This window comes from Colletotrichum siamense (assembly GCF_013390195.1).
Source record: "Colletotrichum siamense strain Cg363 chromosome Unknown KSG_Cg363_contig04, whole genome shotgun sequence".
Lineage (NCBI taxonomy): Eukaryota > Fungi > Ascomycota > Sordariomycetes > Glomerellales > Glomerellaceae > Colletotrichum > Colletotrichum siamense.
In genome coordinates, this window is record NW_023501017.1 from 3191595 (window position 1) to 3215335 (window position 23741).

Sequence of the window (23741 nt, forward strand, 5' to 3'; positions counted from 1 at the left end):
TTCGGGCTGGTTGGAGCGGACCACTTGTTGGACGGCATGGGCCGACATCTAAGCGACCGCGGCGAGTCTTGATCAAGAGCATGACGTTCAGCGTTGTTGGAAGTAGGAAGCAGACCCCATCTCGGTGGCCAGCTCGTCACTTGGCCCAACGAGGAGCCAAAGCAATTCAATTGCGGTCCACGATGAATGTGACGGTGGTGGATGTTTAGCCCACGGGAGCAAAAGACGTTGCGACAAGGCCCTGTCATTGTCGGAGACGGTCTTCGTGATGCCATGGTGGATGCGTCAGGGTAGTTCGAGTCGGGAGTAGTGTACCGCAGGCTTCAGCCCAATATCGGGCAGCAGCAATGCTTAATGGAATGCCGTTGATGTCGGCATATCAAACCAAGATTGAGGATCAAAGCGCCTGTCGCAGCTTGGCTCGTTTTACGTTGGAGCTTTGGCGGGATTTTTGGCGGTCGGTTGGTGTATTGAATGGGGATGAATGAAGGAATCAGACCAGGTTAGGGCGTCCCCGCCGCGATATGCATTGATCGTCATGGACTGCCGCGACCGTTTATGCTGGATTCGCAGGCACGAGTCGATTTGGCCGAGGCTGACAAAATAGTACGCTATTTTGATTCCTGCTGACAAGAAGTGACAGAAGTTTGAAGGGCGATAGCAGTGCGTGAAGCAGCGGCGGGCATCCGCAAGAGGTTCCAGGTCTATCAAAACACACCCCCTCACGCCCCTCCAATGTTTGAATGGTTCTCTCGGACGGCTGAGGAGGGTGGGACGTCTGGGGGGCCACCCTGGGCTTGCCAGGATGGGTCAGGTCGCCGAAAAGCCCTTTCTCAAAGTATCAGTCGATCGCTTGACAGGTTTGACGGACCGGAGAAAAGCAGCATAGCATGTAAGTACTTGGCTGGTTGGAAGCAGACAAGGCAAGGCTAGGGCGCAACGGGCGCGGCTCGGATTTTTGAATTGAATTGGAGCAGGTCGCGAGTAACGCAGTAGTAAGTACTATGTAGAGGGGACTCAGGAGGGCCGAGTTGTGGGCGTCGTCGTCTGGCGTCCAAGTAACTGACATGGATGAGGTACTTGACGGTGTTTAATTCGCGCTTCTCGTCATCTCGTATCGGTTGAGGACGGACAGCGATTCGAGTCGAGTCAATGACGAATAGTCGGTCAGAGCATCAGAAAGCATCAGATGACGAGGTTGGGTGGATGTGTTCTCTCGCGAAGTACTTCAGCTCGCTCGTGGAGGCAGTTGCAAAGTCGCAAAGGTCGAGTCTTCATGAGTCGCAACGGGGTGCGGATTGGGCACCGATGGCCCTATGGGAGTCGAGGAAGGGACCGCAACCCCTCAATCACTGGGGGCGATTGGGGTTGTTGAAGCTGGGCCTGTCTCTTCCTGTCTGAACTCTGCGCGTCTTCAGGCCCGTCTTTGATTGTCATTCGGGGAAGGTACGGAGTTGCGGACGGAGCACTGCGGTACAAAGTGGAGCCGATACTTAGTTTAGTAAGGAAGGCAGGTACCTCCCGGTCGTGTCTCGCACCATGCTAAGGTACCTTACCTAAGTACCTCCCCAGTGGGGGAGAGTGGCTCACGGTCCACGCAGCAGCCCCTGCCCAGTACCCCTGCCTCGTGCGCCTTCTAAGGTAAGGTAGCCCTTCTGCTAGTGCACCTTGGTCCGTAGTGTATCCGTAGCTGCACCAAGTGGGAATAGCGGACGCTGGTGAAGGCAGGCAAGGACGGGTGAGAGCCACTGAACGCCCGGCCGCCGGCCCACTGCCCAAGATGGGACGACGCAGTTTGTCCAGTCCTTCCCTCCATCTCTCTACGCAGTACCCGTGCCTTGCCCTCCCTTGCCTACGAATACCTACCCTTCGTAAGTACCTACCTTACCTTACCTACCTTACCTACCTACCTCAGGTACCCGATCCTTACCTCACTCAGCAGCTCTCGTCCCGTCCTCTGCTTTGGCGACCGTTCATCCGCACTTCATCGTTCATTCGTCTCTGCGCAGCAACGTCTCCGATGACCTCGCATGCCTACGACCTACCTACGGGCCAACCTGGCGTAGGTAAGGTAACGTAGCGGAGCATAATGGCAGGTACCAGCACTTGACAGCTACCTACCTCACCTGCGAATACCTACCACAACCACAACGGGGTCTCCACCGTCCGGGAGTGCAAGGAATGCAAGGAAGCCACCGAGAACCACGCGGCAAGAGGCATCTCCATCGCAGCCGGGGTGCGTGAGAAGTGAGCAAGACGGACGGTGGACGCAATGCCTCATGGCATGGCATGGTATGGCATGGACGGTAATGTAATTGAGCGTGGCTTGGGTTTCGTCATTCTTCGACAGGTCTCCATGTCTCGTCTCGCCCTTCTCATCTCTCACATTGGCATAATCCCATGCCACGCCAATCCATCCATCCATCCATCCATCCTACCAAGTGCCCCCTCCATCTCTCATCCCATCAGCAAGCATCACCCGCACTCTGCGCCATCGGTATCCCCACGGGAGCCCAGCCGCGCGATTCGCATACGTCCCTCCTCTGCTCGAGCTCCATTAGCTCGCTCCACGACCACTCAGCGTATGAGAAAGGGCCCGTCACACACACACACGCCTACACACACCATGTGTTCGCTGCCTCTGCTGCTAAAGGTACCTTGCCCTCCTCTGCTTCCCTATCTTCACTGCCGCACCATCTTCTAACAATATCCAGACGCCAGGGATCTTAATACTCCGTCACTAGAGCTGCCTTGACTACCTCCTCCGTCTCCTTCGATTCTTCCCCCCTCCGAAGACGACCTCATCGCGACGGACATGTCTCCCAGTGCGTTTGCTCATGCGTCCACCTCTCCGTCTACATCTACTTCTACGTCCTCCCAGTGTGTACGCCCGTGTGTGCGTGTGGGTGGTAATCTCACTGGGAAGCAGGTACTAATGTCAGCTAATTGGCGCGCACTTTGTCCGTTTCCTCAACCCCGTTGCCGCCCTCTTTTCTTGATTATTGAGCCTTGCTAATTAGTAGACAAACAACCGTTTTCTGTAACATTTCGCTTTCTGGCTTGCTTTTTCCTCCGTCAGACCAGCCTCACCTGTCTGCCATCGTTTCCGTTTCTCTTGGGTCATACAAAATCTTGTTTCCCTACAGAATCTCCCCAGCGTGGCCCGATCCGTGGTCACCTTGCATCAACCTGACAGACTCAGCTATGCCAGTCGTGATCTTACAACACGAGGCGAGAAACATGGGAATCTAGATTCCCCCGTTTGGTCGCCTGGGCTGGCTTAGTGGCCGTTCTCCTTTCAGCGTGGGATAAGCCGAGACATGACAGAGCAACCGAGGGCGAGCCCAGGCCCCAGAGGAGGCGCGACAGAACAAGACGAGACGAGACGAGACGGAAGCAAACCAGCATCCCAACTAGTGTCTGTGTGTGGCTTGCCCCATTCCCGTCAAAACTGTTCCTAGATCCGCCGTCGTTTCTTCCCATGCGGCAACGGAGACCAACCGAGCCAGTGGCTTCTTCTAGCTCATCCTCAATTCCCTAGCCGTGGCGGTTGTTAGTGGTCTAGACACCAATTGTAAGCCGACTATGATGTCTTTATTGATGAAAACACTCAATGCCCACCCTGCTTCGCCCTTGAGATACGCAACCTCATCAACTGCCATGCGCACTTACAGACACTCTGGAACTCTCTTCAACGGCATTTGCCTCACCACCGCCGCCCTACCTAACCTGCCTCTCTTGCCTCGATCGCTGCTTGCAAGATGCTCTTCTCCGCCATCGTTGACCCCTCGGTTCTTTTCGTTCCTTGCCAATATCATCGTGTTCTATGCATAAGAGTCCGCTGCACCTCAGTCTTGTTGTCGCCCTCCCCTCCTCTTTCGGACCTATCATAACTGCAACCACTTTTCCACCCAGACTCTCCTGCTCTGACAACCGTCTCGGCTCTAGCGATTCAACTCAACCTCCGACCCAAAGGTTTTTTTTTCCCCCAAAGAATCGGACTGGCCCAGCCTGCTGACTGTCACCAAATCCTTTTCCCCCCTCGGCGTCTTCCTTTCACTCCTTGTCGAGGGCTTCTTCATGTATCTGTGGATGCATGTGCACGCACACAGGCCAGAGAGCTCCATCTTATCCTTCACCAGGCCCGCTGCCACACCAAGTCAAGACCCTAGTCGGACTTAGATTCAATCCTACCCACCACACCCCCAGTAGGAGACGAGACACCCCCGTACCCTTGCCGGCAGTGTACCTACTTACATGGAAAACATCCGCTCTAGTGTACGGCGGTACATATGTATAGTAGAGGACGGCCCACCACCGCAACGCACCGCACCGCATCGCACCGCACACCTTCCCATCCTTTCGTGCGCAGGACAGTATTACTATCTTGACAAGCCCGCCTACCCCAACCCTGACCTGCTAGCTCTGGCCTCCAAGCCTTGCCTTGTGCGTCGCGGCGTCTGATTCTTGCAGGAGACCGCTTCCTACCCTTCTCTTCCTACTGGTCCGATTCGACTCTCCAGACCTGTCAGGCTTGTCTTCCTCTATCCTCCACTGGCCGGCCGGGTAGATACATCGAATCTATCTCCTCTGCCATCGACGCTCTTCTCCTCATCTGATCCTCGCTGTTGTCTCTTTCTCATCACCGCCATCTCTCTGCGGACGCTCGCAGATTGAAACATCAATCGACCACCGCCAAACCTGCAGTAAATCGATTGCCGGCCTGCTCCTCACTGTCCAGACGGCGGCACGAGAGAAGAAACACCATCGGAACCGAGAAGGCGTGAGCGAATCCGGGGGGTCCTGATAGGGTAAAAGATCAACTGACTGGGTTGGTGGTTACCGCGTTAAAAGGCAGTTGCTCGTTGCACCCGCCCTCGAACTCGAACCCCCAACACCTGCATCAAGGACCGGCCCTTTTCGTTTAGAAGGCGCTGCAGACAGACAGCCCGAACCCAAAGCCAGACGGGCAACAGCCATTCACAAAGCAAGCAGTCAACCGGGCAAGAAGACAAGACAAGACATCCTTTCCTGTCCCTTCCCCCCTCCCAACCCAACACGCTTCTGCAGCCTGCAACGCACTTGCATCTAAGTCACCCCCGGGGCCCAGGGCTTCTTGACCTACACAGCAGACCGCCTGCACGCCTGCACTCCTGCACGCCGCGCCTCCAGGAACCAATTGGCCTCCTCTATCATGCATGCCGTCTTCCGTTCATGAAGTCGAACCCACCAATATCTGCTTGCTGGGACCAGGCATCCCCACACTTGCTTGGCCCGAGTGCCATCCCATCAGTCAAGCCAAAGCCATCGGCGCGATCCCCTCTTCGCAATCACCAACCCAGAACCTGGATTGAACAACTACAGGCCACCTAGGTAGCCAAACACACTTGCCGCTCGGAGCCTTGTCGAGTTGGCTTGTTGGCTCTTGCTGGAACTCGACCGAGTCATATAAACAATGGACCACTCCATCGTGGGCACCACCACTATGGATCAAGACAACCACATGGCTCAAGACGAAGACAGCCACATGTCACAGAGCCACACATCCTTCGGCAATGAGAGCTGGAACGACATGAATTCGTACACTCACCAAACCACAATGCCAGACTACGGCCCATTCGGCGCCTTCATGCCAACTATGCCTCACGGCTTGCCGTCTGAGTCGATTGGCAGGATGCCTCCTCCTCCGGCGCCCCCTCAACCGATACAGCCGCATCATCAACAATCCCATTCTCAGCTTCCAATGCTCATGATACCGTCTCAACCAACATGGCCCAGCATGTTGACGAATCCAAACAGCTATTCGGCACCACCTTTGGGCATGGCTCCCGTGGTCCCTCCCGCGCCCGCCAGGACGGGGAGACACGGCAACGGTGCCCAGCCCCAGCAGCGAAGGGTCTTGACGGATGAAGACAGGAAGAAAATGTGCCAGTACGCGGCCGAACACCCCAACGTCAAACAGACTGATATTGGTGCCATGTTTGGGGTTGAGCGCAGGTAGGCCTTGTTACCAAGACTGGAAACGTGGAATACGAAACTGACATCCTCCATAGCACTGTATCCAAGGTCCTCAGAAACAAGGAAAAGTACCTGAATCCTGAGGCGGACAGAAGTCAATCCCCCGCCGGCAGACGCCATGCCAAAGGCAAGTATCCGGACATTGATCGCGGCGTCGTCTCCTGGTATAGGAAACAGGTCCAAGCAGGGTTAACTCCAGGTGATGAAGAGATCCTGGAGCAGGCTAGGCACTTCTCTACCAACGGCGGCGGTGAAGCAAACCAGACGAAATCGATCAACGCCACGTGGCTGGAAAGATTCAAACAGAGAAACATCCTCCCTGGAGGAAGGCTCTCGCGAAGGGCATCGGAAACGAACATCACGAACCACGCCAAGATCTCTGGCTCTCCATCCTTAGGAGCATCTGGTATTTCCCCAGCATCGCCAACAGGTCATCAGTCCCCTCTGTCCGCTGACAGAAGCGACGAAGACGTTGTTCACGGTCTTGGTTTTGTCAGCTACGGAGACGGTCCAGCATACAAACATTCCAACTCTCAAAGCACTACGTCTCTCAACAGTGCCTTGACCGATGCGGCCAATTCATCCTTCTCTGGGAGTGCCCTGAGTCCAACGGGAACCTTTACCTTCTCCCCTGACCCCAACGCTGGAGCTTTCTTGCCCCCTGATTCGTCTCGTCAGATGCACGGAGTCGCTTCAAACTTCCAGAGGCCCAGAAGTCAGACGTTCCCGAACATTGACGTTGAAGCAATGTACCAGACTGCAACGACTGAGCCCATGACTCCGAAGTACCACCCAGCATCGACTGCCCCGTCTTCTGCACTCGAGTCACCGATCTACGAGATGGCGGCACCACACTTTGCTCTGGATACCGCAATCACATCGTCTCCGCATCTGCACCACAGCAGCAGCAACAGCAGCATGGCCGGCAGATCAGCGACCACGCCTGCAGGCTCGTCTCCAACATCCCCGACGCAAGAGGAGGCCCGAAGAGCGGCCGACACGTTGCTGAGCTTTTTCTCCAGCACAGCTGCGAGCGGTTTGGTCGACCAGAAGGACTACCAGGGCCTGCTCAAGCTGACGGAGAAACTTCGAGTAAATCCGCAACATGCTGCCAAATCTTCGGTGGGCGGCCTGGATCGGATTCCTGAGGGCGACACTGAAACTCTTACCCATCACCCGAACCACATGTCTTTTGAAGTCAAGCCCGAGGCGGTCTTGACCCAGTAAAGGCCTGCGATCTTTTCTTCCCAGCGAGCACTCCATCGTTTGCTCAGGCGTTATGTCTTGCTTTTGTTTTGGGCCTGGGCATGGACGGGGTAAGGTACAGGGACGAAGCCACGCGATCAACGCGTGCGTAACAACAGAACAGCGACCATCATCATGGTCCCACAAACCCCTAGACCCGGCGAGGGTTCTGCAAAGAACGGCTCACACTCGCCGGGATCGGGTTACGGTTTCGAAAACATCATCGGCTTTACCTACACGGTCAATGTCTCGCGACAGCCACTTCACTCCCACGATCGACATCTTGAGCGTCTTCCATCCCCGGCCCCCCGTCTCACGACATCAAAATATGGACACAATATACCTTATCATTACAGAGCCAGGGGACAAGATTAGCAAAAGACGAGGTCATGGGAGAACCATTCACTCCAAACTTCAACATATTCTATATACCCCAATTTCGCATCCTTATCCGCCGCTCATCAAGGAAAAGACCTTGCCGCTCACGCGAACACCGAAAATTCCCACCTTGCGCGACCTTTGCAAATACTTGTTCTTGGTTTATTTCAGTATCTATCTCTCTTTTTTTTTTTACCCCGTCACTCGGCACACCGTTTCCAAGCGCTCTGTTATCTGCCCCTTTCCTTGTTTTCTTTCCTTCGCTATATCGACGATTCGCAAACGAACTCGCCACTGTATTATTTCCCGGGTTTCCTCAGACGCAGCTGCATTGCGAGACAAGGGGGTTTGGGATTAGGTCAGGGAGATTGGCTGGGGTAGCCAGGCATTGGGAGAAGGGAACATGGGAGCCCTCAAGGGATCATCACTTCATCATCAACGGACATCATCTATGGACATCACATAATCGGACAATCGGACGATATCTGAACGATTTTCTGACAGGAGAGGGAAACCGAGAAAACAAATGGCAGGAGACCCGTACAGAGCAAGGGAGGCCAGAGGATGATGGGGAGACGACGGAGAGGTGGAAAGGCACTCCACCTCCCGAGTCTGAGGTCAGGAAACTGAGGCCTCCTTGGCTACGAAAGCAACAACCAAAGCAGCCAACCCAAAGAAGACTCGCGTTACCCCGGCCAGAGTATGCGCGAAATCCGAAAGACAAGAAAAAAAACGGGCGGCCCCTTTTGCATTTATTTCTAGGGATTAGCCCCTTTTTTTTTCGTCCCCTCTACGACTGGTCTACAGAAATTACAAAAAACATCGTTTCTCCCTCGATGAATGCGTTGACAAAGAGATGACCATGACGTTTGGGAAGATTCACAACCCAACCAGTGCAAGGACAAGACTATCGTGATGTATACGAGCGAGCGTTGGGGTTGCAATGGGGATAATCCTCGCCCAGCTTCCGTGATATTGTCTTGTGTGTGTAACTCAGATTCGCTTCTGGAAACCGATATACACTGGAAAAGCAATATGGCATGTAAACGGTGTGATGTGAGACTTGAAGTGGCATTCTGTGTAACATGTGGCGGTCATGATCGTGAACATCGTTGAACATTGCGAACATCATGAAATCAAAACACTTCATCATATTGGCAGAAGGGTATCTAGACTAAACGGGGATCAAGGCGAAGCACCAAAAAAAAATGCATGGCAGCACACGAAGCTCATAGGCTCAATCGTTCCTCCCACAGCTCAACCACCCCCTTCTCCGCCAGCTCGGGCATCAGTCTCACCAGGATCAACTCCAACATGCCATACACAAAGTGCTTGTTGCAGTATTCGTCCGAGAAGACGTCGAGGATGCCCTCCTCAATCTCGGACAGCATCTGCTGCTGATCCTCATCGTCTTCAGGAGGCTGTGACTTTGTGCCGTTCTCGTCACCTGAACTATCGCAGTCGCTAGTGCCGGTGGCGACCGCCTCGACGTTGGCATCCCTGCTGCTGCCAGGACCAGAACCAGGACCACCGGCCGCGGCGGTGTCATCCCCGTTAGCCCCAGCTTCTGCTGCTGCTCCTGTTGCTCTAGAGTCCGGACCGGACCGCCACCGGAGGCCAAGGCCTCGCCCGCCCAGGTAGAGCCTAGCCAGCCACGGCGGGATTCTGGCTAGAACCGCGCTAGCGCACCTGCGGCGCAGGGCACGCAGCTCCTGATCGGAGGAGGGGGCCACCAAGGTCGAGACGCCGGGAGCGTTGTTGGGAAAGAGGGCGGCGCGGATGGACCGAAGGAGGGTGGGCAGGTACGCGGCGTCGAGAACCCGTTGGTGTATGGTATGCGAGATGAGCCTATAATTCGCGCGCGACGCGGCAAGCGCTCTCATGTCAGTCCCGGCTTTGCTTCCGACTCGGACAGTCGCAGTTCATGCGTGGGGGCTACAGGGTCAATGTGTGTGAAGTGAGAGGATCTGCGGGAGGGGAATCGAACGAGAATGTGAGGCGCAAGACATTGGAAATGAATGGAAACAACTGAGGGAAGGGAACACGAATTCAACAGGGATTAAACGGCTGACGACGAGCGAGTGTTGGAAGGGCCGCGCGCATGTAGAGCAGCATGCGCCAAAAGAGGGGATACAAGTGAAAAGCTTGGTACGCTGGAGGCGAAGGTTGCGTCTGTGTCGCAAGGCAGGCAGAATATTTCCCCTGTCCGTCCAAGATCCGTAAATGGTTGCTGATGCCCCCCGGGCAAGGCTACCGTCTCTCCCCGTAATTGTGTGTGCTTTCCATGCGTCGGAGGGTGTGACGTCCAATTCTTTCGGGCCCCAGAACCAGGGCTCTGTAGCAAGCCACGCAAGAACGAAGATTCGGGCTGTCAACGAGACGTATCTCGTCTTTCCATATTGGGCCAGCCGTCATGTCGCCAACTGTCGAATCGGATGACGGTTGATAGACAGCTAGCCGCTGAAAGGGAGCAAGCTGCTAGCCTGCCTCACGGGACGGATCGAGTCAGTGGCTGCGTGCCGCTTCAGCAAACGAGGTGCACTAACAGGCGGCCATTGACGAAGCCCGTGGGGAGCCCCATGATGATACTGCTAGTGAAGGCGGCCCCTTAACCAGCAGCAAGAATTATGCCAACCCGTGTACCGACTTCTGACGGAGTTTCTGGCAGGCGGATGCGGTGGGGCCACGGGAAGCGAAGGGCGTGACGGTTGAGTGACTGAGTGCCGGGTCTCCGTAGGTGTGCGTGGATGAAGGAGATGACGGTGGTGACCAGACCCTTGTAAGTCGGTGCTCGTTGTTGGAGCTGGGCGCGTAAATGAGGCTTCCTGGTGGATGGAAGCGCAGCCCCGCGACAACCTATCAAGCAAATCGGAGGCGAGCAACGTCGATTCCCTCTGCGATTGGCTGGCGCCCATGAGGTCCTGCAAGTGCGACCGTAGTCTCGAGAAATCGGGGTAGGAGGTCAAGTCTGGGTTGGGTCGCAGAATGGGCCGGGTGGGGGGTGTCGCACAGCATATTTCGGCTTTTTTCGCGCAGCATTCCAAAGGACTCGACCCCTTCACTGCGCGCACCCCGAACCGTGTCGTCACAGCTTGTATCAAGTCCATCGCCGAATGTGCCTTCTCAGCAGCCCACTAGGCAATTACTGAAGCAGCTCTCATCTTGCACTTGTTCGACTGAGCGTTTCCGTGTGCTCACTGGAGCGAAGCCAGGTCAAGTGACTTGAAGCTCATGCGGTGTGACGTGAGTTCGTCTGGAAAGGGAGGGAGGAGGAAGATGATGGATGCCTACCTGTCCATGGGTCCGTTTAGGGCGGCGACCCGGCCTGGACCTTTCATAGCTCCGAGCTGAAGCATCGAGAGCGTTCCGCTCAACCAAGGCATGCGGGCGTCCAATTCGATCAGGTCAGATATGCAGGTCCACAGCTTGAAGGCGAAGATGGGAGTCTTCACTGGCTGTGCTTCGTCCAAGCCCGTGAGCGCATCAGGTGTCTTTGAATCTGATAACTGACCCGTCAACTCGTGTTTCTCATCGTAGGCAACATCTGCTCTTGGAGGCAAGGATGAAGACATGGCGAGAGTGCTGACAAGCAGGCGTATCATTGCAAATGACAGAAAACACCAGTGTACGAAAGACCAGAACACCCCTTGGATTGACCAGCTGCGGCGAGCCGGTCTAGGTAGAGGAGCCGCTGACCCGGCCTGCACCGCCTCTGCAACATCTTCCTCAAGGGGTTCGGATTTCCGTTCAAGGACTCTCGTGAGAATAATCAGGCATTCGTAAATAAGCCATGGTTGAGAGAGCCGATTGGCCAAGACATTGCCAATGATGAGCTCAGAGAAGATTTGACCGACCAAGGAGGTTAGGCAGTCGTTTTCGAGGTCTTCGGTTGGCAGCAGTACGGCCAAAACGCCTTGTACCAACAATTGGCGGTAGATTGCCTCGTTCTCTTGCTGCTTCGCAACGGTCTCTGGTTGGTCTGGCCGTGGTATTGGTGACAAGGGCGCCACTGGACAAAGTGCGTGGTAAACTTCTCGAGGGTCTATCTCCGTTGGAGGCCTACATACGGGGTCATGCGCTGCGCGATAGGCTGAAAGGTGGTGTTAGTTCATGTGGAAACGAGCGAACAAAGAGCAAGCTTACCGACGATATGTTTGTCCAGCAAGTCGGGAAGCTCGTCGAAGAGCAGGCTTTCTAGATCGACCTTCCGTAGCCGTTGTTCCAGAGCTCTGGTACAATGGGCTATGATCTGGACAATCTCGTCGACAAAGGCCTCATCTGGTGTGATCTTGCTGTACCAGGCCTGTACGTATTCCCTCAAAATGACAGCAATCAGGGCGTATAGCTGAAGGTCGACGTCGTTTCGACTTGTCAGGGGCGGCAGCAGCTCCTCAATCGGGGGCGGGGTGGTTCTCTCCTTATCGGAGAGCTGTTGGGAACATAGGACACGACGGATGAAGGCGGCAGTGGCCCTGTCGGAGAGAAAGTCGGTAGGGGCTGCGCGAATTGATCGGCGAGCGGAAGGATTGCTCTGCAACTGCGGACGGAGACGTTCGGTAGCGGGGGTCGAGGGTGTCGGGGCAAAGGAGGTGGTGTCGTTCGCGAAACTGACTGTTGCGGGGGCTTTCGGGCGCGGCGTGGGTGCGCGAGGAGTAGCGACAGCTGTCATGGCCGTCTAACGTCTGTAAAGCCGCAGTCTCATGGTATGACTTGGTATCAAGGGCGACCGGGCGCACGCGATCAGCACAGAGGAGTTGACGAGGAGGGGTTGTCGTCGACTTTGACTTGCAGCCAGCTAGATTTCGGACGACGCTGATCTGTGCTGTGACGGATTAAGGTGAAGTGACGACGGGACTGGGGACCTGCCCCCGGCTCCCAGGTTAATTACAGGGAATGCTGGTCTGCCGTTGCAGGTGCAAAGCGGCTCAACCTCCCGCAGCTGTGACCCCGTGCGCTGCAGGACGGCGCCCGGACCTTACATAAGGCAACCTACCTACCTAAGCTAACAGTAGCTGAGGAAGCTGCGTCTGCAAAGGAACGCCGCTGGCACCGGTTTGTCTAACAGGCACAAGACAGAATTCTTCTAGAAGCGATTATTACCTTGCGACATGGGAAAAGTTGACGGCAAATTTGCTGCCTCTCATCGATGCGTTCATGGTACCTCTGGATGCTACTCAAACAGCAACGTCTAGACTCATAATTTCACAGGGTCAAGAAAGCGTGTGGAATGCAGTAGAGTCGGCTTGGTTTTTTCCCCTCCTTTTCTCCCCGTCTCCTGTTGTACAATGCACGTGTCGTGAGCAGTATAGTACACTTATTTACAACGCCTCTCTATGCACGGCCTAGAATCATTACCAGTATCCTCCAGGCCACTCAGAGATCCTTGGTCGCCGTTTCATACCTGTTTGAGTCAGTACTAACGTTCAAGACCATGCCGTTGTACAACATACCTCTTTCCACGGAATGCCCAGACTCCCCAGTTTCCGCAGCTGACGTCCTGAGGGTCGAGGTCGTTGAGATCCCACCTCAGACTGCGGAAACGGTTCTCGCCGGGCTCCAAAAGAATATCGAACTCGCCAGCGGCAGTCTTACGAACCCACTCAATGTCTCTCTCCATGTCGAACTGGGTGTATCCCGTGGCAATGATGGGAAGCTTCGTCTCAAGAAGCATCGGCAGAGTCTCGGACCATTCGTGGCTGCTCGCCGGGTGACCCAGGCCGGGGTGGAAAAGGCAGAAGCAGTCAAAGTATGGGTCATATGGCGCAAAGTATCCCGTCTTGTGGATCGTATGATAGTAGTCCACAATAGTGCTGATCTTCAGCTTGTGAGATATCCGGTCTTCAATCACCATGCCGAAAGGGTTCTCAGGTGTTCTGGGGGGCAGCGGGAATTCGTCATCCCTGTTCGCCATACTTTCAGGGCCGATGAAAATGAGGTGAATCTTGCTCTCGGGGAACAGATGCGCCAGCTGAAGCCAGACGTTTCTCGGAAGGGACGACTCGGCGCGAGCGCCCAAGCAGAACACTCTCACAGGCGGCGCCTCAGGACGAAGGTCCTTCATATCTGTGCCCTTTCCTGAAAGAGGGGGGTGAAGTGTATAACGCAAAGCTGTTCACTCATGAGCTTCTTGATATCACAAGCTTCGCGACGAAGGACCTACCACTCAAACTCTTCAAACCCTCGCTTGTGAGCCTTTCGCCCTGCTTTACGCTGTACGGGCTAAGCTCATGCAGAATGCTGCCAATAGTAATGGGGTACGTAAGCATCTTCGTGACCTGCCTCATGCTACGCTCGTCGTTGATAGCCTCAAACTCTCGGCTGTACATGAACGTATCCCAGTTGGTCATGTTGACAACGGCCTCCGGCATTTGGTCGTCGGCCATGACGAACTCTGGGAAAGCACGGCCAGACCGCAGATCATGGTCATCCTCATTGATCTCCTTCAATGTATCGCAGATCTCAAGGTGTGCCTCGTAATTATCCATCCAGTGCTCCTTGCTGCAGTAAACAGGAACTCCACAGTCGGGGCATTCGAAGTCAACATGCGCCGGCGCAAGGTTTCCAGTCTGGTGTGTGTGCTCATCGCCCTGCGGTGCAATCGTGGGTACGCGAGTTGCTCTGTGGTCTGGGTGCGGGCAGTACGCATGTTGTCTCATGAAGGCCGCTCGACGCCGGATCTCGGGAATGGGCGAATTCGTGAAGGAGTGGAAAAGATCGTCCGAACGAAGCTTCCGGGTTGCCGTCCCGGTGCTCACGGGCTTAGCAGCCGCTGCCTCGCTAGAGACTTTGGTCGTTGAAGAGAATTGCCTCGTCGCATTATTCGCCTTTGATTTCCTCGGGACGGTGGAATGTAGACCCCTCGTCGAGTGGGCTGGTGCGATTCTGGAAACGGTTCTGACACCGCTGTTGGAGACCAATTGCCTCCTCAATGTCGCGGAACATTGTCCGCAGACGCTGGAGGCTGCTCGTCGCAATGCCGGCTCCATCTTTGCCAATACCGAACTGTGAGATGCGGCGTGCGTCGACAATAGCTATGACCAGTGTATGCGTCCCAGAGCTGTGCCCGCGGTGGGTTGACCCGAAATTTTGGGTGGCCCGGATCAACTAGGCGCCGGAGGTGGGTCTCCACCGAACTTCGTTTCGAGCAGTTGCCAAGTGGGAACCTAGAGCTTCTGAAATTTTGTACTGGAGCTCTCCAGCCTCCTAGCCCACCTTCACTTCAAAACACCACCGCGTCGTGTCTCATCATCCAGTCGAGCTCGAACTTTGAGGCCGCGCAGGCTTTCTGCGCCCACCTGCAAACATGGCGACGACCTCGAACATGTTTCTTTACTCCCTGACCCTTCAGCCGCCAACCAATGTCACTTTGGCGGTGTTGGGTCAGTTCTCCGGGACGAAGGAGCAGAACATCGTCACGGCGTCTGGATCGCGCTTGACGCTCCTCCGACCCGACCCGTCCCAGGGCAAGGTCATTACGCTGCTTTCGCACGATATTTTTGGCATCATTCGGTCCATGGCCGCCTTCCGGCTGGCAGGAAGCAACAAAGGTAAGTTTTGTTCCTCGTTCCATTTGAAGCTTCACTTAGTGATTCGAGAAGCTTGCCAGTCGCGACGCGCGTCACTGAAGCCATTGTCGCTCAGTGCTGGCGATACTTGATCGTATCGAAACTTTGCTGACCTCGTGTCAAAGACTATCTCATTCTTGCGACTGACTCTGGAAGGATCACAATCGTCGAGTACATCCCCGCGCAGAACCGATTCCAACGGCTGCATCTAGAGACCTTTGGAAAGTCTGGAGTACGACGCGTGATTCCCGGAGAATACCTCGCTTGCGATCCCAAGGGCAGAGCTTGCCTCATCGCCTCGGTCGAAAAGAATAAACTTGTCTATGTTCTGAACCGAAACGCTCAAGCCGAACTCACCATCTCCTCGCCCCTGGAGGCGCATAAGCCTGGTGTCTTGGTGTTGTCCATGGTTGCGCTCGATGTTGGTTACGCGAACCCCGTCTTTGCTGCACTGGAGATAGAGTACACGGAGGCAGACCAAGATCCCACGGGAGAGGCCGCTCGCGAAGCCGAGACTCAGCTGGTGTACTATGAGTTGGACCTGGGACTCAACCATGTTGTCCGAAAGTGGTCCGAGCCTGTCGACCCAACAGCATCTCTACTCTTCCAAGTTCCTGGTGGTCAAGATGGCCCTAGCGGTGTCTTGGTGTGCGGAGAGGAGAACATCACATACCGTCATTCAAACCAAGAAGCCTTCCGCGTACCGATACCACGGAGACGTGGCGCTACGGAAGATCCTTTAAGAAAACGCCACATCGTTTCTGGTGTAATGCACAAGCTCAAGGGCAGTGCTGGAGCCTTCTTCTTCCTGCTTCAGACGGAAGACGGTGATTTGTTCAAAGCTGTAATCGATATGGTTGAGGACGCAGACGGCAATCCTACCGGCGAGGTTAAGAGGCTCAAGATCAAATACTTTGATACTGTGCCGGTGTCGTCTAGTCTGTGTATTCTCAAGAGCGGTTTCTTGTATGCGGCTAGTCAGTTTGGCAACCACCAGTTCTACCAGTTTGAGAAGCTTGGAGACGATGACGAAGAGAGGGAATTCTCGAGCGACGACTTCCCTGCCGACCCCAAGGCTGGTTACGATGCAGTGTACTTCTACCCCAGGCCACTTGAAAACCTGGCTCTGGTAGAGAGCATCGACTCAATGAATCCCCTCCTCGACTGCAAGGTCGCAAACCTGACTGGCGAGGATGCGCCTCAAATTTACACAGCATGTGGAAACGGCGCTCGCAGCACATTCAGGATGTTGAAACACGGTCTGGAGGTAAATGAGATCGTTGCCTCTGAGCTGCCCGGTATTCCTTCAGCCGTGTGGACACTCAAGCTGAGCCGTGGCGATCAGTACGATGCCTATATTGTGCTGTCCTTTACGAACGGAACCCTTGTGTTAAGCATCGGCGAGACCGTCGAGGAGGTTAGCGACTCGGGATTCCTGACCTCGGTGCCCACGCTGGCAGCGCAACTGCTTGGCGAGGACGGTCTTATTCAGGTCCACCCCAAGGGTATCCGTCACATCCGCCACGGCCAGATCAACGAGTGGGCAGCCCCTCAGCATCGATCCATCGTTGCTGCCACGACCAACGAACACCAAGTTGCTGTGGCTCTGAGCTCCGGTGAGATTGTGTACTTTGAGATGGATGGCGATGGATCTTTGGCAGAATACGACGAGAAGAAAGAAATGTTCGGTACCGTCACCTGCCTTAGCATGGGAGAGGTTCCGGAAGGACGTCTGAGAAGCTCGTTCCTTGCAGTGGGTTGTGACGACAGCACGGTTCGTGTTTTGTCTCTGGATCCCGATTCGACCCTTGAGAGCAAATCGGTGCAAGCCTTGACTGCTCCTCCTTCATCCCTGGCTATTATTGCCATGGATGACTCTTCTTCTGGCGGCTCAACCCTGTACCTCCATATCGGACTTCACTCTGGTGTCTATCTGCGGACGGTGCTAGATGAGGTTACTGGAGAGTTGACAGATACCCGGCAAAAGTTCCTGGGCCCCAAGCCCGTGCGACTCTTCCAAGTCACCGTTCAAGGTCGAACGTGTGTGATAGGATTGAGCTCACGTCCATGGCTTGGGTACTCCGACCCTATCACTAGAGGTTTCGTGGTCACTCCCCTCAACTACGTGGACCTGGAATGGGTATGGAACTTCAGCAGTGAGCAATGCGAGGAAGGTGTTGTTGGCATTCAGGGCCAGTCCTTGAGGTAAGCATTCTTTTTCTTTCTCTTTCGCTTTTTTCCCTTACCATGATGAGAATTGGATTCCTACGCCAAAGTGCAGTGAGGTCTTACGCATTTTTTACCAATTGTTCCTACTGAAGGTTCTTCTTTCATTGGCATCTTTCGAATATTCACTTCGTGGCCCGCCGCTGACAAGAATCAGGATTTTCGCCATCGAGAACCTCGGAGACACCATCACACAAAAGTCGATACCCCTGACCTATACTCCAAGGCGTCTTCTAAAGCATCCCGATCACCCCATGTTCTACACTATTGAGGCGGACAACAACACACTGCCTCCCGATCTCAGGGCCAAGCTCATCGCGGAGCCTGGAGTGGTAAACGGCGACGCGACTGTTCTCCCGCCTGATGAGTTTGGATATCCCAAGGGCAAAGGTCGCTGGGCATCCTGCATTAGTGTCATTGATCCATTGTCGGAAGAGCAACGAGTATTGCAGACCGTTGATCTCGACAACAATGAAGCAGCGGTCAGCGCAGCCATTGTCTCTTTTGCCAGCCAGGACAATGAAAATTTCCTGATCGTTGGCACAGGAAAAGACATGATTGTCAACCCGCGACAGTTCACGGAAGGATACATACACGTATACCGCTTCGGCGAAGACGGCCATGAGCTGGAATTCATCCACAAAACCAAGGTCGAGGAGCCTCCCACGGCACTACTAGCCTTCCAGGGCAGACTACTCGCTGGTGTCGGCAAGACCCTCAGGATATATGACCTGGGTCTACGACAGATGCTCAGAAAATCACAAGCAGATGTAGCGCCGCAATTGATTGTGTCTCTGAGCACGCAAGGCAGCCGCATCGTCGTAGGCGACGTACAGCACGGTGTCACCTACGTCGTCTACAAGCCCACCACCAACAAGCTCATCCCATTCGTCGACGACACAATCGCGAGATGGGTCACCTGCACAACCATGGTAGACTACGAGTCGGTCGCCGGAGGAGACAAGTTCGGCAACATGTTCCTCGTTCGTTGTCCAGAGAAGGCGAGCCAAGAAGCCGACGAGGAGCAGGCTGGTTTGCACCTGCTGAACACCAGGGACTATCTCCACGGCACACCTCACCGTCTCAACCTTCTCAGCCACTCTTACACCCAAGACGTGCCCACAAGTATCACAAAGACCAGTCTCGTCGTTGGTGGCCAGGACGTCCTCCTTTGGAGCGGTATCAACGGAACCATTGGCGTCTTCATTCCCTTCGTCACCCGCGAGGATGTCGATTTCTTCCAGAACCTCGAGCAGCATATGCGCACCGAAGACGCGCCACTTGCAGGCAGAGACCACCTCATGTACCGCGGTTACTACGTACCGGTCAAGGGCGTCATTGATGGCGACCTCTGCGAGAGATACACACTCCTGCCTAATGACAAGAAGCTGATGATTGCCGGCGAGCTGGACCGGTCCGTGCGGGAGATTGAGAGGAAGATTTCAGACATTAGAACACGTTCCGCCTTTTGAGGAGGCTTATACGTGGTGGTTATCACTATCCATTTCTGGGAAGGAGACATCAATTGTTACGTGTATTGTACAAAGCGTAAGGTATATGTTAGCGGCGTTTCATACAGGCCAAAGAGCCGTTGGGTGGTACAGGACATGATGACGATGCAATGAACAAGAGTTCTAATAATACCAATCCCCCAACAACGCCTGCCAATTTCGTGTGAATCAATCAATCCCCGCAGCCTCACGCGGACCCCCTCCAGAACGGCCCCCGGTTCTTGGGCGCACTCTTATCCTTCCCACGTCGACCCCCATCTTGCACCGGGTGGTCCCTCTCCCACGCCTCGTCCGCAGCAAACGCCTCCATGGCTTCCTCGAGGTTATACCCGGCCTGCTCGAGATACAGCACGGCAACGTCGTAGTCGGAAACCTTGCACCCGGTCATGAACCGGCGGATCTTGCTCTTGCGCAGCTCCTCCTCCTCGCCCTCGATCGGCCGCGGCGACAGGCTGATGCCGGCGGCGTAGTACTCGCCCGGGATCAGCACCGTCCTGCGGCCCTGCAGGAGGTGGTCGCTCGTGATGTTGTTGGCGCGGCGGAGGACGGCGGCGGGGACGCCGTAGCGCAGCGACAGGGAGGCGACGGTGTCGTGCTCGTGGTTGAGGAAGTGCAGGGTGTCCTCGGGCGGCGTGGCCGTGGCGGACGAGCCGGCCTTCTCGTCGTCAACGGGGACGTTGGTTGTCGCTGTGTACGGCGGGGGCGGGACCGACGGCCCGGAGACGTGGAGGTTGCTGCGGGCGACGGAGGTGTATGCGGGCGGGTCTTTGAGGTTCGGCGGGAGGACGGAGGTGGCGGGGTTGGACGAGGTCTGGCAGTAGGGGCAGTAGGACGCGAAGCGAGGATTGTCCTTGAGTTGTTGTCAGTATCCCTTGGTCTAACACGATGGAGAGGAGGCGTTACGTGGATGCAGCTGCCGCATATGATTCGCGCGCAGCATTCCAAGACACGGTCATCGGGGAGCGGCTTCTCGGTCGCGGGGTGGTACCGGGGCATGGAGGTCAGCAGCTTGGCGCAGGTGCAGCAGGCCGAGTTGTCCATGGGCTGCCTGTCCTTCTCCGTCGCTAGTGTTCGCTCGATCTTCATTTCTCGTTGTTCTTGTAGCCGCCAGGACGAAAAGGAAAGGGGGAGAAACAATATGTTATCGGGAGTTATCTGGTTGAAGCATGAGGTTGATGGCGCGCCGGGTCATTTGATGGTTACGCGGGCGCAGAGGGGTTCATAGAGTCCCCGCAGAGGTCGCCACCCCGCACCGCCACCGGGGGAAGCGGCCGGCGTTTTAGACTGACGTCTTCCATCCGGAGAGTAGCGGGATTAGTCAGTGACATGTGCTCAGTCTGATGTTAGCAACGACATGATGGGTAGCTGCCAAGAACAAGCTTGTGTCAGTCAAGCTTTAATCTGGTACGCAATGTGATGAATTTGATATGCCTTTCAAAACGATCGAACGATGTCTTGAGAGAAGTTACAGTTGATTGGCAAAATTCCGACGATACCATATCGGAGATATTCGCTTTCGGTTGTAAATAAGATATCCGCAACCAATCTCCATCGACTCTGGAAGCTATCCGCAATCGCGCGAGTGATTCGTTGCGATCATAGGCAACAACAACGAGGCTTGCAATCGGCTGTGCTGGGTGCCGATGGTCAGAGTTGGCTCCCGCGGAAGACAATCAACCCCCAAGATGCTTGTAGGAGCCACTTTGAATGTTCTTTTTCCAGCATGATAGTTGGATTTGCTGTAACTTTGTGACAGACTTACTACTACTCCATCGGATGAAATCTAACCAGTATGCTCCTCAGCGATTAATGAGACAACTGCGGACGGGTTTGACGTATTCAGCTTGCCAAGAAGAATGCCCGAAGTGCGACTGTAAAGAGAATTTCACCTTTAGGCTTTTTGATCCAAGATAAGTGTGCGGGATGGTCGCTATGTCGCGGTCATTTCGCGGTGTGGGTGCAAGTGCATTTAGACAATGATCTTATGGCAGTTTTGAGATAATGCAGATGCAGCTTCTACTTTGACTGCTAACCCCCTTTTATCTCAGTGTCAATCTTCTTCGCTGGGTGCGTGGAATGATGTGCTTGCCCTCAAGATAATGGGAATGAGATCATGTGCTTTCACGCAGGTGATTTGTCACCAGTCGGACCACAAGAAGTGCAAACTGGAAGTTGGAGGTGGAGGATGAAGTGCGATCCTGAGTTAGCGACGCCAAAGACTCGATCCGCTATGGTCCTGTCAATGAATGACCATGAGACAAATACGTAAGTCTAAAAAGCAAAAGCTCGGGTGCGGATTCGAACCGCAGACCCTACGAAACCAGCGATTGGGTTTCATACCAAGTTCAAACTAACGATCTAGGACGTTATACCTCTGGGCCACTTGGCCCTTCATCAGGCTTGGTTGGCAAGAACTGCGCCGAATTTGTCTAAGAAGGAAGGAAGCACTTGCTCAGTTTGGTTTTGGGCAGGTGCGTTGAGTCGCTCCTTCCCCCAACCCGCTACTCATAGACGAAGGCAGGACTTCATCCCACTGAAGCTACACGTGAGGAATGTACTGCATAATAACGAAACTTCAGTTTGAGAAAGAGCTCACAGATGCGGTAAGAGGGGCAGTGGAAGATAGAGGTTATACGACATATCAGTATGGTATTAGAAATGTGCGGTCAACTTGCTTTATGATTTCGACAGGAAATTTGCCAAATCGGAATCTTCTTTTCACATAACTCCTCAATAACACGATATTTGCTCGGAATGGCTGGTAAGCTATATATGGCCAGCAACTGTGCTGTCTGGCAGGTCATGGATAGTTCTACAATAGTACTACACAAGTCGTTGTGATAGTGATTTGCGACCATGGGATTGCAACGATTTCAGGCTTGGATCCTTATTTTGCAAGAAGTACATACAAGTTCGTTGACGGCGTCAGCATCTCGGTTTGGAGAGCATACATGATGTCTCGGAACCAAATAACACAAATGTCTTCGACTGCAAAAACGTCAAGGCCTCGCCAACTCGTATCGATGTTTAGCCTCTGCCGAACACCATCTGCATGGCCTTGTCCGTCTCTGTGCTGCCTAACGGAGCCAAGGACAACCGCAATTCACGATCAAAAACTCGAATATTTCAGCTAAACACACCCCAGGCCCCTGAATCATCGTCCAGAAATTCAACACGTCACAATGCAGATTCCGAATATCCTCACAATCTAAAGCAACATCAACCTCATCTTGGCCACGAAACCAAATTTCGCAAAAGACTCTTGGCTCGGATCATCAGCACAGTCATCCAAGGGTCTAGACCTTTCGGATGACAAATGTTCTCTGCCTGGTGCCCAGAGAAAGCGTCAAGATTCCTCATCACACAGATATGCAAGCCCCGATTCCAGCCAACAGAACGGTTCAAAACTAGACTGCGTCACATAGCCAAGGAACATCACGCACGCCTCGCCGCTCACCCGGAACACCCCCTTGACGCGGGCGCCTTCGGGCAAACACTCCATCATCACAGCTCTCCAACTCCAAACGGCCCCCCGAAGCCTCCAATCCCCACCTCCCGGCCATCCCGATCCATCAACCGTCTCCCCGGCGGGTCTGCTTTCGGCCCCAACGGAGTCTCGCTTCCCCCGGTGTCTCCCTGGCCTCTCCAAACACTCCAGCCAGGAAGGACAATAGGACTTTGACACCAAGCAAAAGAAAACCCCGTCACCGTCCTCCCAAAAAGTCCTACTTACGTAATACCCGTATGCCCTCAGTGGAGAAACCCTCCCGTGCTCACTCACACACACACCCCCTTCGTCAAGTTCGACACCCCCCGACATTACCATTAGGTGATTCGGCTCCACTTCCCCGTAACACAAACTCACGATACGTGCCTCCTCCCCCCGTCTCCCCCAGCCGGTTGCGTATTCCGGCGCGTGCGTCTGAGGAGGGGGGAAGGAGGGAGACGGGGTCAATCAAACATGAAGATGGGGTAATCACAAACCTCCCCAGATTTTCCAAAAGAGACAGATTCAGGCACATGTACATGCACATACGCGCACACATACGAGAAACGGACGCCCGCTGCCGGGACCTCCCCTCAACTGCCGTCACGTCACGTCACGCCTTGACCTCAACCTCAAGACGTATGGCCCCTGGTTCCGAATCACGCACAATCTTGTTACTAACACGTTTCCGAGTTGCCTCGCTTCCATTGGCCTAAGAAAAGTTAAAAAGACAACACGTTGGCCATATGTGCGCTGCCATCGGTAACGCTCTCGCAAAGCTATGCATCTCATACATTTCATGACCAAGAAGAATCAAGGATCGTGGACGAGACAAACTTGAGAAACAACAGCCATGCCACGCCAAGCTAACACGAACCGTTCCGTCTCTTGTAGACATGCAGGATTTCCAACACAAGCTTCGAAAAGTAGAAAGCCCACTCACACATGGCCGTCTCTTCCACGTGTCTTTCAGGTACGAACAGGAATCCGGTTAGAAAAAAAGCAAAAAGGTACCAACACTTCTGTTGTAACTTTCTCGCAAACCCCGAGTCAAGCTCCCGTTGCGCTCCCGTAACTATTACCTAACTACATGGGGGGGTGAAAGCGGGCGTACGCAGGTTCCCACGATGGAGAACAAAATGACCCAAGATTGCACCAAACTTGCATGCTACCTTTCTGCAAAAGAAAGAGACCAATTGCCTCGCAGAAACGATGCCACGCAATCTCAAACGCTCGCTCGTGATGCCTCATATATGTGGATGCCATGCCTAGAAAGCAGGTAATCAGAGGCTGCTGCCTCAGACCAAGTAA

At 54.5% G+C, this 23741-nt stretch overlaps 6 protein-coding genes across 6 annotated transcripts; 2 read left to right on the plus strand and 4 right to left on the minus strand.

Moving 5' to 3' along the window:
• Positions 1-5455: 5455 nt before the first annotated feature.
• On the plus strand, positions 5456-7245 carry Tigd2 (Tigger transposable element-derived protein 2; the record flags this gene model as incomplete). Its single annotated transcript, XM_036638607.1, has 2 exons — positions 5456-5997; positions 6054-7245. The coding sequence occupies 2 exons, from the start codon at positions 5456-5458 to the stop codon at positions 7243-7245; spliced, it is 1734 nt and encodes a 577-aa protein (XP_036496085.1).
• Positions 7246-8870: 1625 nt separating this feature from the next.
• On the minus strand, positions 8871-9524 carry CGCS363_v006759 (uncharacterized protein; the record flags this gene model as incomplete). The annotated part of the gene is made up of 1 exon (XM_036638608.1): positions 8871-9524. The coding sequence occupies one exon, from the start codon at positions 9522-9524 to the stop codon at positions 8871-8873; it is 654 nt and encodes a 217-aa protein (XP_036496086.1).
• A 1404-nt stretch (positions 9525-10928) lies between these two features.
• On the minus strand, positions 10929-12310 carry pxa1 (PXA domain protein 1; the record flags this gene model as incomplete). The annotated part of the gene is made up of 3 exons (XM_036638609.1): positions 10929-11650; positions 11705-11731; positions 11785-12310. 3 exons carry the CDS (start codon positions 12308-12310, stop codon positions 10929-10931), a joined length of 1275 nt encoding a protein of 424 aa, XP_036497001.1.
• A 704-nt stretch (positions 12311-13014) lies between these two features.
• On the minus strand, positions 13015-14627 carry CGCS363_v006761 (Protein MSS51; the record flags this gene model as incomplete). The annotated part of the gene is made up of 3 exons (XM_036638610.1): positions 13015-13042; positions 13092-13749; positions 13802-14627. 3 exons carry the CDS (start codon positions 14625-14627, stop codon positions 13015-13017), a joined length of 1512 nt encoding a protein of 503 aa, XP_036497000.1.
• A 317-nt stretch (positions 14628-14944) lies between these two features.
• Positions 14945-18904, plus strand: msp-5 (Pre-mRNA-splicing factor rse1; the record flags this gene model as incomplete). Its single annotated transcript, XM_036638611.1, has 3 exons — positions 14945-15188; positions 15332-17411; positions 17590-18904. 3 exons carry the CDS (start codon positions 14945-14947, stop codon positions 18902-18904), a joined length of 3639 nt encoding a protein of 1212 aa, XP_036497003.1.
• Positions 18905-19130: 226 nt separating this feature from the next.
• CGCS363_v006763 (uncharacterized protein) lies at positions 19131-20029 on the minus strand (the record flags this gene model as incomplete). Its single annotated transcript, XM_036638612.1, has 2 exons — positions 19131-19793; positions 19847-20029. 2 exons carry the CDS (start codon positions 20027-20029, stop codon positions 19131-19133), a joined length of 846 nt encoding a protein of 281 aa, XP_036497002.1.
• Positions 20030-23741: the final 3712 nt, after the last annotated feature.